The 18,111-nt window shown below is 41.6% G+C and overlaps 1 protein-coding gene across 2 annotated transcripts in view; it reads right to left on the bottom strand.

The window, feature by feature from the left end:
• The window catches only part of PLCB1 (phospholipase C beta 1), a 753,090-nt gene extending 742,100 nt beyond the window's left edge, over nucleotides 1-10,990 (bottom strand). For both annotated transcript variants that reach the window (XM_025399458.1, XM_025399457.1), the window contains exon 1: nucleotides 10,508-10,990. In XM_025399458.1, coding sequence (XP_025255243.1) covers nucleotides 10,508-10,606 — 99 coding nt within the window. In that variant the 5' untranslated portion in view covers nucleotides 10,607-10,990. The remainder of the gene's footprint in view (nucleotides 1-10,507) is intronic.
• Between the last annotated feature and the right edge of the window lie 7,121 nt (nucleotides 10,991-18,111).

Genomic DNA, 18,111 nt, shown 5'->3' with positions numbered 1-18,111 from the left:
TCATAAATAGAATTTTCCAGGGAAAGCTTCCATGCTTCCTATACTCACTTGTACTTTTTTTCCTTCATAGCAGTTATAATGAAAATAATTGTACCTCTATTTGTTTAGCATCTGTCTCCCCAATAAAGGCAGGCATGAAATCATTCATCATCATGAATCCACAATACTAGCACAATGCTTAAAAGAGACATCAGTACATTTTTAAAGTATGACTGGTGAATGAATGGATGAAGGGGTGGAAGGTACTGCAGGAAATAAAAACAAGGAAGATTCTGAAAAATATCAGTTGGGGTTGCTGGGAGCCATGTTGCCCATAGCCATGACAAAGAAATGTCAAAGTAGTGGTGAGGGCAGAAAAAGGCTTCGGAAGGCTGAGAAGAAGTGGGTAGGAGGTGAAGACAGGGAGACAGTGACTATAAGTTACACTTGCATAGTAGAGGGAAGGAGATGAGGGAGGAGACGGTAACTAAAGGAGGAAAAAGGACTGGGGAACATTGTGTTGGTTTTGAGGTTGGGATTTTTACTAGTAAAGGCATATTGTTATGTTCTGAGGAAAGCTTCAACTGAGGGGAAACTCACATAGACACTGTCAAAAGAAAGGTGAGTGGTGGCAGATAATAATGAAGTCAGGATTCAGAGATGCCAGGAAGGACGAGCTCCAAAATATAAATGCAGAAGGTGAGGTATTTCTCAGGGGCAAGAGGGCAGCTGGAACAATGGAGGTGGCCCAAGTACATTAAATGAGGAGTGGAGAAGGGAGGAAATTAAAAGCATTGTTCCAGGGACTTCCATTGCTTCTGTACACAAAGAATAGGGTAGGTGGAAGTTTATTATAAATCAAATTTAGAACTATGTCTTGTTACTTTTCTCCCTTTAGCAATAAAGCACAAGTATTCTTTTTTCTCTTTGTGAATAATTATCATGATAGAATGTTTTTACAACCATGTGTCTTTTGTTCTGTCACTCCCAACACTTCTGAATTTCTTTAAGGGCAATTTTCATTGCAATATTTGGGTGTATGGATGAGCATCTTTTTCAGAAAATAGGAACTAATGGTAACATTTAGAATATGAGATATAAATACATTAAGCATCATCATCTTCAACCAATATTGAATTGCAGTGTAGTACACGCTCAAACTTAAGACACATTTAGACCTTAAATGAAATCAGCACTGTAACAGCAGTGAGCTCTGCATTGCCAATAAATGGTTTCCTTCTCAAACGCACATGGAGAAATCCCATTTAAGAAGACCATAGAGTCCCTTAGGATCGTGGGAGATTTCAGATGGAATGGAAGGACAAGGAGCAAGGTGTTCCAACCAATGCAACACAACACCTCAAAGGTCACAAAGGTCTCATAGGAGCGTGACTGCCCTCCAGGTCTGCCTCAAGGCTGCACACTCCCCTGTGTGAGCCCACTGTGAGCCAGACAAACACCAGACAGTTCCTTCATTCCACAAACATCCCCTGAGCACCAGCACCTCCCAGTGCCAGGCCTATGCTCTCCCCTAGGGAAAAAATAATAATAATTATAAAGCTATAACCCTCCAGAAGTCATGCTCCAGTTGTAATATAAACAAGGCATATCCACCTCCCTGCACAAGTAATATAGATCTGGACTCTCAATTGACACTACCGTGCATTCTGCATCATACTTGAGAGCAAGCAACTCACCGTCTACACTTCCTTCATGCCTACCATATTCTTAGTCTTCCATGATCCATGATTTCTATGAGAGGCCATGGGACCGGCCTTAATAGGAATCAGCAAAAGACAACATTTGCACATATGTCAAGAAGAAGAAAAGGTGGAGTAACAGATATAATGCAGAAATGTCACTTACTCGGCAGAAATGTCACTTACTCGGCAATGAAAAAAAAAGGCCTTAAACACCATACCTGAATACCTGTCTTTCCACGTGCATGTTTTCACACTGACTGATTGATGTAGAATATATTTAAAGACTATAGAGCATATGTTGTGCCCCCCTCCCTTTTTCTTTTTTTTTTTTTTGTTTTGTTTTGTTTCCGGAGTCTCACTCTGTCACCCAGGCTGGAATGCAGTGGTGCGAGCTTGGCTCACTGCAACCTCTGCCTGCCTCCTGGGTTTAAGTGATTCTTCTGCCTCAGCCTCCTGAGTAGTCAGGATTACAGGTTTGCACCAGCACACCCAGCTAATTTTTGTATTCTAGTAGATACGGGGTTTCATCATGATGGCCAGGCTGGTCTTGAACTCCCGACCTCAACTGATCTGCCTGCCTTGGCCTCCCAATATGCTGGGATCACAGGTGCAAGCCACTGCGGCTGGCCTGCCCTTTTTGTCTCAAAGCAGCGATGAGGTTTTCCAGTGCTCACACATCTTGCACAGTGTACAGAAAAACGGACTGCATATACACCATGAAAAATAGCTATTTTGAAGACAATGGCTCAAAAACTAAGTTTGCAGGGATATATATGCTTCACATATATGAATCCTAAAAATAACAGAGAGTCTTTGGAAAAGTCTACCAATCTCTTTAAACTTACATTCATTTAGACTCTATGAAAAGTTTTTTGTTGGCCACGTTCGGTGGCTCACGTCTGTAATCCCAGCACTTTGGGAGGCCGAGGCAGGTGGATCATGAGGTCAGGAGTTTGAGACCAGCCTGACCAACATGGAGAAACCCTATCTCTACTAAAAATACAAAATTAGCTGGGCATGGTGGCACATGCCTGTAATCCCAGCTACTCGGGAAGCTGAGGCAGGAGAATCGCTTGAACCGGGGAGGCAGATGTTGCGGTGCGCCAAGATCGCACCATTGCATTCCAGTCTGGGCAAAAAGAGCAAAACTCCATCTCAAAAAAAAAAAAAAAAACTTTTTTTGTTTTTTGTTTTTGTTGTTGTTGTTGTTGTTACCAAAAGGACCCTGTTTGGGGACATCATGGTAGACTGGAAAGGATGCTGAATTTGGCCAGAAGATCTAGTTTTAAATTCCTCTTCTGAATCTACCTAGTTACGTGTCCTTCGACAAATCACAATCAGTAGCCTCAATTTATTTCTATGTGAAACGCAAAAGAAGAACCCTTGGTCTTTTTCCTACCACCCAAGGTGGTCTTGATGACTGAACAGGGGTAAGCAGGGCTGCTACATAAGCATGAATGCCTACTATTAGGACTCAGTCTGGATATTGAATTCCAGAGGAAATACTACAGCAAAACTTCATTTTATCCAACTGTAATACCGAAGGAGAAAACTATGTAGGATACTTAGAAGATTATTATATTTAGGACTGAAAGTTGTGAAATCCTAGAATCACAAAAGGCCATATCAGCCAGGATTTGGTACGAGAACCAGAAATTTCTCTTGAAGTTTTAAAATGACGAGTTGATGGGTGCTGATGAGTTGATGGCTGCAGCACACCAACATGGCACAAGTATACATATGTAACAAACCTGCACATTATGCACATGTACCCTAGAACTCAAAGTATAACAATAATAATTAAAAAAAAAAGGGACTTCATATAAATTAAGCACTTGACAGAAAAACTGGGAGGGTCGGAGGAGCGGGCTTTAGGTTGGGTCTCCATGAATGATCCCAGAACACAGCAGCACAGACCCTTGAGGAGAGCTGTTATGTCTACCACATTCAGAAAGGTGAGAAATCAAGAAGGAACTCCCAGGGTCCAAACAAAACACCAGCTTTGTTGAAGCCAAAGAAGTGTAAGCTGCCAACAGGGACTGGCCACTGTGACCAATGGCCACTTCAGAGACAATGAAGAACTATCACAGAAAGTGCCACCTCTTCTAGCATCTCACGTATCTGTAGAAATACAGAAACATGAAAGGATGCAGGAAATTGGCCCTTTTCATGTTTCTGCCCTCCATATCTCATATGCATGAATTTATTTGGTGGAAATAATAATTTTCAAGAAGAATGTTGGTCAAAAAGGAGTCTGGTAAATGTAGCTTTAGAAGCCCAGACTTTGTATTATAGGAAGTCCTACTAAGAGGATGTAGGAATTGATGCTATGTGAGATTCAACCATATCCAACACAGCACACCTGAGGAGGATCAGGATTGGCATCTTTAACATTTTTTGACCAGCTCAATTGCTGATTTGCTCTATGATTTTCCAGCTTTATGAGCTCATATGGCTTCTTCTATACAATGGATTAAAGTTAAATTAAATTTCCCTTACTCTTAACTATTTCATAGATGACCTCCAAAAAATTTTTGATCTTTTTAAATGGCAAAATAATATCTTAATCTTCTAGATATCAATGCTATGTATTGATATCCACATGACTACTTCAGGTAAATGTTTTCTTTACTAACTAATCCACTTTCTGTGATCTTGCACATTAAACATCAATTCAGTAAAAAGAAACAGAACATTAACCAAATATTGTAAACAAAAAAAGCCCTTGAAGGCCAGACGCGGTGGCTCACGCTTATAATCCCAGCACTTTGGGAGGCCGAGGTGGGCGGATTACCCAAGGTCAGGAGTTCGAGACCAGCCTGGCCAACATGGCAAAACCCCTGTCTCTACTAAAAATAAAAATAAATTAGCCGGGTGTGGTGGTGTGTGCCTGTAATCCCAGATGCTCTGGAGGCTGAGGCATGAGAATCGCTTGAACCCAGCGGCAGAGGCTGGCAGTGAGCCGAGATGGTGCCACTGCACTCCAGCCTAGGTGACAGAGCAAGATTCTGTCTCCAAAAAAAAAAAATTTTTGAGAATTAACACGTGGTAATGATAATAAAATCAAACATTAGATCTTAAAGAGATCAGAGGAAAACCAGAGAGACTCTTAAAGAACATAAGCATCCTTTATATTCTATTCCAGTTAGTTCGTTCCTTTATATCCTATTCCAGTTAGTTACAAAAATCAATGGCTTCTTCATGGTCATATATGTAAATGACCTCAGAAATACGTCCATATTTCCTTTGCCTACTTACACATAGGGGCATAAGGCTCTGATTAGGCGATCAGACACAGAACAGAAAGGGAAAAGATTAGATGGAATAGACTGTGAAATGTGCCTGAGCATTTGGAATTTATGATATGCTCTGAAAGGTTGCATGAACCTAATTATTAGCTCCAGTAACAAGAAGACTAATGATTTCAGTTACCAGGGGTTTGTTATTTAAGTGGAGACCCATAGTGTTAGTCAACAATTCACCATCAATTCCCTTCCATTTTCTGCTGGCACTTCTGGTTCATGATAACATGAAACAATTCTGATAAGGAAATATTTAACTACAGGTTACCAAGTCCCACATAAAAAAGCAAAATGTTCCTGTTTCCTTTATATGTCATTGCAGGTAAATATAACTTGAAGCTATTTATTGATAGGCTAAACTTTCAAACAAAGCTAATAGCCAGTGCAAATTATCCTCATTCACCATAGGTAGGGAAATATTAGTGTTAAGCAAGATAAGAGAGAAAACCTATGCGAGAAAATTATATTCCAGCAACAGTACTGTACTAGTCTGCTTTGCCCTGCCAATAACAGCCTGTAGGCATTATATTTCCTCAGTAAATTACTAGAGTTTTATTGAACTGCTTCCTCCTTCAGGGCATTTACTATACCTGCTGCACTTCCCAGACTTGGGACAGACAAGAACCGAATCAAGGGTCATCTAATCTGACTATAAGTCACTTTTGTTGTTATTGTTCAAGAGGATCAGTTCAGCAATAATAAAATGCTTTAGGCTGAAGAGGTTCTCTTTTTTTAAGTTTTCATTCAAAGTAAAAATAGCTTATTAGATTAAAAACAAGCAAAACCAAACTATGAAGTTAGAAGTCAAGACAAGGGTTACCCTTAGGCAGGGATGCAGGGACTGGAAGAAAGCACTTAGGAATTCTGGGACAAGTGATGCTGTTTCTTGATATGGTACTGATGACATGGGAGTTTTCACTTTGTGAAAATGGATCCAGCTGGACCCAGAATTTGTGTTTTGTTGTATGCATGTTACACTGATTTTTTAAAAAGTTTCAAGTAGCTTTATTGATTTGTTTGCAAAAAAGTTATATTTTACACTTATACAGTAATTATTAACAATAAGAAATTCACAAAGCTCTTTTGACAAGAAAAATGGAATAACTTGGCATATTTAAGGGGCTCTTTAGAGGGCACCTGCTAGCCTTCCATTCTAAAATCCACCTTACACTTTGTAGTTGGTCCATCCACATCAGCCAGCTACCAACTCAGAGAAGTTTCCTCCGTTTCCCATAACCTTTCCAAAGTGAACGTTACTAAATTCCAGCCTCGCAAACCCTTTTCCCCTCGGCTCTCTCATTAATCTTGTCAGTGTCATCTTGTCATCATTTTGGAAACTGGAACAGCAGATTCCACAAAATGCAAAAGTTCTAAGCTTTTGTGTAGGATGCTGGGAAATGTGCAACATACTAGTATTTCTTAAATTACCTGTTTTAGCTGTGGGGGTTGAAGGTGTGGTAAAGGAGGGAGTTACTTGATTCAAATCCAGACGGCATTAATGCAAATCCAAACTTCTGAGTTTCATCAGACTTCTCAGACAACTTAGTCTAGCAATTATTTTTCCGTGTTAGAATATGCTTGTAAGACAAAATGTGCAATGTGAAATTATATACACATATATACATACATATATATGAAATTTAAGTGAAAATAAACTTTTGGATTATTTGTAAACTGACTTGCTGTAGAGAGTGGGTTCTGCTCTAAATTACGTAGACTTATTTTCCATGAAACACCTGGATTTTTAAAAGAAGGTAAGAAACCTGATTTTTCTCCAAATTATAAAATATAAAATCAAAACACACATTAAAGGGAATGGAAGTAAGGTCTGAATTTTTCCACAAGAAGAATAAAAGAGCCATAGAACACCTACTAACCACCTTGATAAAATTCACATCCATCTTATTTCTGAGGGACAATAACTTAAAAACATGTTTTATTGAAGGTTGCCTGTATATCAGGCTTTTTACAAAGCAATGTATATGCATTCATTCATCTAACCTCAACAGCTGTTCTATGAGTTAGGAAATATTACAATTTGCATGTTACCGTTAAGGAAATTGAAGTTGGGATGCATTACGCAACCTGCCCACAGTAAGATCTGAATTTGAAAGGTAAGAATGAAGAAACAGAAGGAATAAACAAATGAAAGCCCTTCCATCCCTCAGAGGTTATGGGACAGTGAGACAGAGTGCTTAGGCATGGAAAACAGGGCCAAATCAGTGGTTGGAGGTCCTATTGTACAGTTTACAGTCCTTCCTCTTTCTCTCCATGTCCTGTCCAATATAGACCAAGGCCAAGGTCCAGAAGAGAAAGGAGTTTCTCTCACAATCTCCCAAGCTCCCTAGCTTAGATCAAGAAAGTAACTCTCCTTCCACTGTCTACCTCACCAGAATTCTTCCACAATACCCACAGTCCTTTACACCCACCTCCTACCACCAGAGCCTGCTAATAGACAAATGCAAAACAAAAGCAAAGATATGAGGTTGAATTTTTTAAATATCATTAGGTCAGTGGTTTATCTTCATGCCAAGTTCAGGAGGACAAGTATAGCCTTGATGTTCAGACCGTATACACCATGAGTTTTAAAATACTGAAATAGTCAAAAAAAACCCACCTACCTATCCACCCATCCACAGACCCTGGGGACTCCCAGACCTCCTCATGATCAAGCAGCAAAAACATTAATGCCTGGCCCTGGTACAACAGGGTATTTCCAGGATCTATTACGCACCTGCTGTCTGTTGTAATTGTTTAGTGCCTATGTTAAAGCTTTTGACTACCACCCTTAGAGCATCCACAGCCTCACCGTGACTTGGTAGGTGGCCAACAAATTATGCATGGCACTGCACCCTCTGGGTGACATCTTCCATTCCATATGGTGGTCAGGACAACAAGACCAGTGATTATACTGCTTTAATCTCTTCAGGAACAAGAGATAATTTCTTCACATCCTAAACAGCCCCAAATTCATCATTTTTGAATGTCCTGTAACATTACCACACTTTTACACAAGCAGCAGCAAACATACAGAAAAGCTAAATAAAGTCATGTAGCTTACTGGTGAAACAACTAAGAGGTAAACTGAAGCCTTTGATTCAAGATCTAGTTCTTTTTTGTCTTCAACACACTGTCTCACTAAGGTACAATATAAATAGCCAGATAACTTGAACTGGCTTGATTCTGGAAGGGCAAATATGAGCTGAGAAGAGTGGATGAGGGATGCCTGGGGAGGAAAAAGGCAACCCTAAGAAAGGCTGGGTCCCTTGTAGTCCACTGATCAGCATGAAGACCCAGAGAACCAAAGAGCCTGCAGTATAGTTCATTATATTCCAGATAACTTGACTCCTGAGTGCAGTCTAGGTTTTTTTTGTTTTGTTTTGTTGTTTTAAAAATAAATAAATAAATAAAACACCTGAGATTCTACTGGCCTTCTCCTTAGTGCCTACATCTTTCCTTCCAGGAGGGCTTCCTTGGAAACTCACTGCTGCAATGCTCAGAGGGAGCTCTTTTCAACTTCTTCTTTGGTTGGTATTTCATGAACATCCTCTCTATTACCCTCAATGCATCACCCAATCTCTCTCTCATTGGTGTTTTGATGATTTTTGTCTCCTCCACCTAGCATGTAAGGTCCACAACAGCAGGGATTTTGTCTACTTTTTTCACCACCCCAGGATCCAGTCTAGGATTGGCAATAATAGGTGAGCAAGAAATACGTGTTACAGAAAGGTACATAATGAAAGTCATCTACCTGGATATATCAAAATGTGTTTTCATAGAATACTTTCATTCTCAACGTGATGTTGGCTATTTTCTCCAAAACAAGAAATTATAGAGAATTATTTAAAATACAGTTTAGAATCATCACTGTATATAAATCCAGAGCTTATGCTGAAACTCCCTTTTTAAATTCTGCAAAGTCTCTTTCTCTTCCCTCTGCCCTTCACTCTCTTTCTCAGTAAATCCATCATCACATCACCTCTCTATTCAAGGATCTCAAAATGGGCAAGACTGTCTTATTTATTGCTGAACTGCATTTTCTTTGTCTTTTTTTTTCCCCCTGACACAAAGAATTTAATCTGCGTCTGAATTTATTGTTTAGATTCTATTCCATTTACAAAAACATTCAGTCCAATTAGACTGGAACAGAAAGAAGAAAAGTGTGAAGCCCATGGTAAAAAAGATGTATGTTTACATCCTTGCCTACAGCATTTAATAATTGGCATGAGCTTTCAAGGAAGCTGTGGTTCATACTCCAAGTTCCATTTGCGCTTCCAGCTGGACAAAATATAGACACAGACGCACTCAGCTAAGTAATTGGATTCACTACCTGGAATATTTAAATTGTTTTCAGACACTGGAAAATGGCTTAAGAAGATTAAAGAAAAATACCCTAGAGAATAACAGGCTATAATTTACTAGGTGGAAAATCTTTTCGGCAAGAAGAACGCCTCATTCTCCTCTAATTCCTTCTGATTAAGAGATGTATTAGTCATTTGGACTTAAATTTCCTTAGAACCTGGCAACTCGGATTTATTTCAGTAGGTTTTTCTTATCGAACCTTTTGAATGATACCCAGGACATAAAATTGATGCCATAATGCTCTCCATCAGAAGATTCGCATGTTTTCAGCTGGATGACTAATTTATGTGTTTTGAAGACAACTGGGGTAAAGGGGAAGGGGAAGTCATTTGAAGTCCTGGGGTCTGGGCTGCACGTAAAGCATTAGAGACCCTGGCGCTGGGCTAGGCTCTGCCCTACCTGGCAAATGGTGCAGGTAAGTCCTGGGGCAACCCCTCAACGTGTCTATTTCAGGCAGAAGACTCCAATCAGCTCAGTTCTCAAAAGTCAGCCCTCTCCACTTGCCTGCAGGCCCGTGAGTCCTCCAGGACCCCTCAAGGGCCCCCACTCTGTTCAAGCCCTCCCCAGATGTGTCCCCGCAGCCCTTTTCAGGGACCCTCACTCCGGAGCCAGGCGCTGAAGTTTGGCATCAACGACCACCTGTTGGCTGGACCGTTGTGTCCTCCGCCGCGTGGGCTCCCACAAAAGCGCTAAGAGGGTTCGCAATGACTAAGTGTTGTGGACTTCAGGCCCTTCCTTCTTGAAATCGGGCAAAAGAGGTAATGGGGGTGCGTCCGCAGGCGGAGAGGGACGCGACTTGTTCACACCAGGCGCTTTCCAGTTGGTCTCAACTTCACACTCCCTACTTCCCGAACTTTCAGGACCTGTCACCAGGCAAAGCTTGCCCCTCCCTTCCACTGGCCCAAAAGATTTAAGACCCTCAGGGGGCGCTTGCCAGACCCAGAAAGGATGGCAACTACTAAAGCCCGATAAAACAGGAGCGCGCGCAAAGCTTCTGCCCTTGGACATCCGCTTTGGCAGATGCCAACCTGTGCGCCCGAGGCGGCCCCTGCCCGCTCCCAGTGCGCCCATTGCATAACGCGCCCCTCGCCCCACCCCCACGACGCCCGCCCTGCCCGGTGCCCGAGCCAGCGCCCCGACTCGGGCCGCCCCAATACTTACATCATCCCACTTGACGAATTTGATGCCCTTCTTGAGGCTGTCGGACACGCACACGGGCTTGAGTTGCAAGGCGTGCACTCCGGGTTGAGCCCCGGCCATCTGGGCTCATCTGGGCTCCGGGCGGCCCGGGCGAGCGCGGCAGGGACTGGGAACCGCGCGCGGGGCGCGGGGCGCGGGCTCCTTTCTCTGCTCCTGAGGCGCTCGACTCTTCTCCCCCGCCGGCCTCCCCGGCCTCCCGGCCTCCGCACCTCCCTCCGGCGCCGCTCAGCAGGCAGAGCGCGCGGGGGCGCAGCGCCGGGCCATGCCCCAGGCGGGACGCGAGGTCGGGAACCCGCGGTGGATGAGGAGCCTCGGAAGGCGAAGAGAAGCCGAGCCGGGCAGCCGAGGCTGCCAGTCGCGGCGGATTCTGCTCCTCCGCCGCCGCCGCCTCAAAGCGCACCATTCAGCACATCCTCTATACACAGAGGGAGAGAGCGAGTGACACACGCCCGGCGCCCCCCCTCCGCGCTCTTTTCCCTCCTCCCTCCTCCTCCCCCCACCCCCTTCCCCGCCACCCTCGCTCGCTGGGTCCTTCCTTCCCCCCGCGGCTCCCAGCCCAACTTTGCACGCTGGGTCAGGCGCCAGGAAGCGGGGATGCAGCGGCACCTCCTGGCTCCTGAGCCCCATTGCAGCCAACGCCTGCCTCCCGCATTCGCTCTGAGCATGCCTGGTGCCCTGGTTGCAGGGGTGCTAGGGGTCCCCAGGAGCCTTACGCTCTTTGGGGTTTTCTTGGGAACTTGGGCTGGAGTTCCGGAGCGTCTTTGGATCCCAACCGGGTGGGAAAACGGACCCATTCGGAGGAACCAGAGGCAACCCGCAGCTTTCAACTGTAGCTGGAGCACTCCAGCGCCGGCCACAAACCAGCTTTTTTGAGAAAAGAATTATCATTTATCAGCAGAGACGAGCGCAGCTGAGAGGCTCTTTGAGGAAACCTCGCCACGGCTGAGAGTTTGCAGCGCGCTGATCTTGAAACCTGGGCAAACGGTTACTTTGCGCTTTTGAGATAGAAAGCCCACCCTAAAGAAAGCAAAGGTTTTATTTTCCAAGGAAGAAAGAGGATCCCCTCTCCCGCGCCTCTCCTTGAGTATGTAGGATGTGAGGCGGGTCGGGGAGAGTCTTACTAATAGAAACTTGCTCATTTAGGAACGTAGGTCCAGGAATGTTTGTCTTCACTCCTTCCACAAACATTTCTCAATTCAAGCACGGGAGGGAGGGAGGGAGGGAGGGAAGAAGGGAAAGAGGGGAACCAGAATGGATAAAATTTTAAAGACTGATAATACCAAATGCTTGAAAGGATGTGGAGCAACTGGAACTCTCGTTCATTGCTGGAGGGAATATAAAATAGTAAAGCCACTTTGGAGAACAGTTTCTAATAAAGTAAGATATTTACTTATTATACAACCTAGAAATTCCACTCCTAGGTATTTGTGCAAGAGAAATTAAAATGCAAGTCCACAGGGATTTGTAAAGTGATGTGAATAACTTTCTTCTTAGTAGCCCGCATATGTCAATCAACGGGTGAATGGATAAACAAACTGTGGTATGCCCAAACATTGGAATACTATTCCACAATAAAAATGAGTGGGCATGCAAGGGCAGGGATGAATCGCGACTTTAAGCTTAGTAAAAGAAGCCGGACACGAGCATGATTCCATGTGTAGCAACTACAGAATAGGCAACATATTCTATGTTGACAGAAAGCTTGCCTGTGGCCAGGGATAGGTAGAGATGGACAGGGAAGGGCTACCAGCACCTGTTGAACATGTCGGAAATGTTCTATATCACGTGTGTATATTTATCAAAACCTGTACGTTCTGTAAGTATGCCTAAATTGAGTGCAGTTTGTTTTAACTAAATTATATCTCAAACAGGTTGATCTTTTAAAAGAAGAAAGAATATGAAGAGAGAAAAATGGAGAGAAACACTACTTTCTCTTAATTCTTCATTCTCCCTATTCTCTGCCCTCAGGACTCCAAGGCCCAATGTTTAAGAACTCAGTCAAAAGATTACCAAAATCCAATACAGAAAATTGCTATTAAATATTTCAATGCATTTAAAATATACTTATTGGTAGCCAGCTGTATACTAGCCACTATTGTAATCACCATGGATAACCTGGTGAACAAGACCCATGATTCCTGCTGTCATTTGGGGGTCTTGCCTTGTGCTTGGAAGCCACTTGCTACAAAGAATTTCATGAAAAACTGACTTGTTTCATTTTGATCACATGTCCCTAAACTAAAATCTGAATAGTCCACAGTCCCTCTAGCCAGCAGCCTTGGCTTGCTAATTACCTCACAGAAGGTACCAGTCACCTTCTCACATCCATTTTCTCTACTTCAGAGTACTGCAATGAAACTCTTCTTCCGGGGCTCCAGGACTTCTCAATTGTCCTTACAACTGATCATATCAAATTTTTTTCCTTTCCTTTCCTTTCCTTTTTTCCTCCCATCTCTTTGTTATTTACTGGGCAAATAGTTTTTACCTATCACACTGGCTTAGGAAGGCAAGACAAGGCTGCGCTCACTAGAAGAGGAGATTGGAGAGTTAAAATGAGCTCTAAGCAAAATAAGAAAGTAGACTGAGCCTCCTGTGGTAGCTTATTGCATCATAGTTCCCTGCTCCCTGCTCCTTCCTGTGTCCACAAATTTTTCTTTGTGACCTTACAGTTTTTACTAGACACCCTGTTTATTTATCAATCCCATTGATGTTGGGCAATGTGACTTGCTTTGGCCAATGGGATGTCTGAAGATGTGATATGAGCAAAGGCTCAAAATATGCTTTGAGGTTGGGCTTTCCCTCTTGGGTTTCTTATCATTTCCATGAGATAAACATGCCTCAGGGAGCCTCTGATCTAAGGAGACAATCAGGACAGACCTAAGCCCCATTTACAGCTTGGAAACAAGTCCAATAGAAACCATCCTAGATCTCCCAGACTCAGCCAACCTGCAGACTCATGAACATGATAATAAACGTTCATTGTTGAATGGCACTGAGTTGGGAGTCATGTGGTAACCACCATTATTAGCAATGGATAGTTGAGTATTTCATCAAGCATCCCTGATTCCTCCCAGCTGTTGCTGTGAACGTGGATGTAAAAAGGAGAGAACGCTGTAGAAATCTGAACAGGATTTGTCTTCAAGACAAACATGGGCTGCAAGAGTTTCTTCAGCCAGCAAAATGACGCAGCTTGTTAAAGGAGAACTACAGGATAAATCCCTTCAACACGTAGCATGAGTCTTGAAGCAGCATGGTTTAACTCCCTCATTTTCCACACCTTTTGTTCAGTATACAAGATAGAAATGTTTTTTAAGTGTGGAGATTTTTGCTATGCAAAGGGATCTGTAAGAAATCCAAAATTGTGTGAGCCAGGCCTGTGATCCATCAAGTTCGGTGCTGCGTACTGTTTTTTGAAACAATAGGAAGGGTCTGTTTTTTTGTGAGAGCCAGAATTGCCCTCTGGGAATGTCAGCCTCAGGGAGCTGGCAAAGCTAATCTTTATTGAGCACTCACTGTGGGTCAGAGTACCAAGCTAAGCACTTCCCAGACACTCAAAAACATAACCCTTCCTATTCAACACCACTCTCCACCCTCTTTTTCTTGTAAGCAAACCCCTACTTAATTTGGGTGGCAATCATGTTTAAGAAAGGGTGCCCTCTCTCTTTTCAAGGAAAAAACTTTGATTGGCCTAAACTAATGACAATCATTCCATTCCCCTTTGTCTGTAACTGGTTTAGGAGCTACATGAGGGGCTCAGTTCTGACTAATGTCTTCAGGGAAATTCTCTTTCTCTGTCTCATATTGTTATGTAAAGAGGACACTAACAAGAAAGATGCAAAGAGACCTCATCCTTCATGAGCTTTTTAAACCCTTTAAATTTTCTGTAGACTTTTTAATGAGTGAGATAATAAATCTCTTTATTATTTAAGCTTTATTGTTAGTCTCAGCTGATCTGGTAGATAATATTATTGTATCCTATTTTACTGATTTATATACTAAGGCTTGGAGAATGAATTAACCTCCTCCAGTTACAAAATTCGGAATTGAGATCGAGACCTAGGAAGTCTGACTTTAGAACCTTGACTCTTAACTACCATGGTAGATACTTCTAGAACTTACAAGGCAGATATGAGTAGATTCTCTCTCTTTTTAACTACAGTGTAATATAAATAGTCCTAATTTCCCTAGAAACTAGATTGTGGTATGTACTCCAGTCTCTTGTCAGCTCATAACTCACTTGAGGCCTGCCACAGTGGGAAGGACAGTGTTTTGATTTGAATAGACATATGTTTTAACAGCCAGTTCTACCAATTACTAGGTATGTGACTCTGGGAAAGTCTCTTATCTCTTCTGAAACACAATATCCTAATATGTAAATGGAGAAATAATAATAATGTCAAAGCTTTGTATGTCACATACCCTTCTAAGGGTTTTACATTTTTAATGCATTCACTGTCATATTATTAACCCCTATGAGCTGGGTTACTATTATCTCCACTTTATACCTGAGAAATCTGAGTCAGAGACGTGTAAAGTAGTTGTACAACATTTTCCAGCTAGTAAGTGAATGAACCAGAATTTAAACCAGGCAGTTTGACCCCAGAGCCTGCATATTTAACCACCACACTAAGCTGTCTTAAAGAGGTATTGCAAAGATTAAATGAAGTCATACATCTAAGTCCCTGTCACAGTGGTAATCAATAGTAGTTAACACGCACATGGTTATTCTAAAATTCTACTATATTCCCTTTCTATGCCCTAGAATAACTCGTTTAGTCTTAAAAGACAGCATTCTAAGTCTGTGGTCTGTGATTGAGTAAACTTCTTTTGGCTGCATTGATTCTATAAACTTTAATCATACTCATTTTCATCTCTAACCTTCTAGAATTGAAAAGCTCTTTTCCATCATGAAAAAATGAGTTCTAATTGCATCTAAGAATCAGGGCTCCTTTAACTCACCTTTTTTGAAATAAGAGAGATATGGAGAAAAACTACCCAGAACCAGCTTTATAATAACCACATCTGGGTTACAGTCAGTAGTCTTTGTCAGGTCAAACCCTCCCATGTGTGCTGATCCATGCTCTTCCCTGCCTGACTGGCCAGAATGAAGGTGATCCCCGTGGTGACCTTGGAAGCCACGCACTGAAGAAGGCAGAGCTTCTGTTAGTTTGAGTCCCTGATTAACTCCATGGAGAAAGGTCACTCTGATGACTTGTTCACCTGCCCAGTACAATTATGTGAATAAGAAGCACACTTATAAAGTATTAGAGCCAAGAATTAAATGCCATTGGCATCATTATTTTCATTACATTTCACGTTAATATAAGAGATAAGGCTTACACCTCTTGAATGGTAAATAAGAAAATACATCATGATGAAATTGCCAGCTTCTGACTCAGTGAGTTCTGTTATCAAATAAAACACTGACATAGGCAGAGACTCAAAGGAAGACAACTTAAAATTATCACCCACACATGGAGAAGAACATCTTCCTTAGAAGCTCTTATTAGAACCCTTTCTTGATAGCACAATACGTTTCTCTAAATTCTATCACACAAAAGAAAAAAGCCTTCAGATTGCTTTAGTTATATTACAAAAATGGTGAGGTTTTTTTTTTTTTTTTTAATACTTGAAAAACAAGACAAATGACCTTCTGTTCATTTAAGCTCTATTTTATGCTTCATATAAAGCAAAGGCTTTCATTGAAATCTGGCTGATTGCCTCAAATTCTTTTCAAAAAAAGAATTTGGAAGCTCAGATCCAAAAATGTTTAAGGAGAGACACTCAGCACAATCCAGATATCATGGAAAATGCAGGTGTTTGCGGAGAAGACTGCAGAAACAATGCCTCAGGATGGGAAGAAGCACCCACCTCACCCTATTTCCTTCTCCGTCATCTCTGGGCCCTCAGACATAGTGACTGAGACATGCCAGTGTAAATATATAATCTTCATGAGTCAGTTTATCTTCCAGATATGTATCTTCCCTGTTCTGTAAAAATAAACATCAGCATATCCCCAATTCTCTCTCACTTCAAATAAAACCACTGAGCTTTAGGTCTCTAATGATATCTATTGTCGTAAGCAACAGGATTTAAAGGAAATTTCATTTTATTTTCACTTCGGCGCATTATAAACAGGTTTGCATTTTAAAAAACATCTTTTTTGCCTTTCAGTTGGTTCGGGGTAAAAATCCTCTTCCAAATTTTGCTGGAGTTAAATTCTACACTTCAGTGCCTCCCTTTTGTATACAAAGACTTCAACCACCATTACTGATACAGTGACAACTATAAAATAATCACCTTTTCACATTTTTCTAGAAATTTTAACAAAGAACAACATGATTTTGCTTCATCAGGACTTCTCTTTCTGGCATTCCCTCATTTCACTGTAGTTGTACCACCTTAGGAAACTAAAAGTAAACTCTTTGACTTTTTTATTGGTTATAACTATTCCTATTATTCTTTAGCATACAAAGGAGGGGGTAAAGTCACTTTTCAAAGGAGCTGTGTTAGAGATTTCTAGTTACCATCCAATATCTATTTTCCTAGTGTCCATTAGTAGCAGGACTCCCAATTTATTTGAAGTCACAATGTGTTTTTTTCACCTTCCCCTTCCTCCTTCCTGTGGCCTGGAATGGCCACTCAAGGGCTGAAGCTCCAGCTAGGAGGTGACCTTGAGCATGAAAGCCAGGAGCTAGACTAGTAGAGAAGAAAGAAATTCTTGGTTCTCCCAACCACCACACCATCCTGGATCATCTAGATTTTAAATTACAGAAAAAGGTTCCTAGCTTGTTTAAACCCCTATAATTTAGCGGTTTTCGTCCTATGCAGCCACAACCAACTCTCACTAATACAGCAGCAAATACCAAACACCGGCAGCTTCTAGTGCTATTGCTTTGTTCCACATCAGTTCTTCAATTGCCTTTCTAAGCTCTGTGCCAGCAGGTTGGGAAAAATGTCTTTTTTTTTTTTTTTCAAGTATTTCCCCAAGGTTCTGTTCCTGAATGAATTGCTGGTTCTCATTCATTCCTCCAAAATTTGAAATAATTTTGCCCTGCCTGGATCAGTATAGAAATATTGATTTTTATGGAGAATAATTGTACACAAAGTATTTGCAAAGGTACGTAACAAAGGAACTTGCATAGTGATGCATTTTATTTAAAAATTAGTCCCAATGCTATTGTAGTAGCTACATGATTAAAGTAGGTGTCACCATGAATATCAATCTATGGTGATTTACAGATACTCTATTATGAAGTTTAGCTTTTTCTCACTTGAATACCCATCTTTTATGCTAATGTTGATATTATAATATGCTAGGGAATTGATGAACAAGGCTTTGGACAATTTCATTCTTCATTTAACTAAATAGCCTGACTCAAAAGAAATTTATTCCAGGTTCTCTCAGACTGTGAAAACTGAAATAAATAAATAACCCTACATCATTGTTGACCTAGTTTTGTAATGCCAAACTGAATCATACAGATAAGGAATAATGTTGAGCTGGGATTTTTTTTGCATTCACAAAAAGAGGTTCTAGGTTAGCAGTTTAAGGCACTAAAGTT

The sequence above is a fragment of the Theropithecus gelada genome, chromosome 10 (assembly GCF_003255815.1).
Source record: "Theropithecus gelada isolate Dixy chromosome 10, Tgel_1.0, whole genome shotgun sequence".
Taxonomy (NCBI): Eukaryota; Metazoa; Chordata; class Mammalia; order Primates; family Cercopithecidae; genus Theropithecus; species Theropithecus gelada.
The sequence above is the reverse complement of the archived record's forward strand: the minus strand, read 5'-3'. Positions and strand labels throughout refer to the sequence as shown.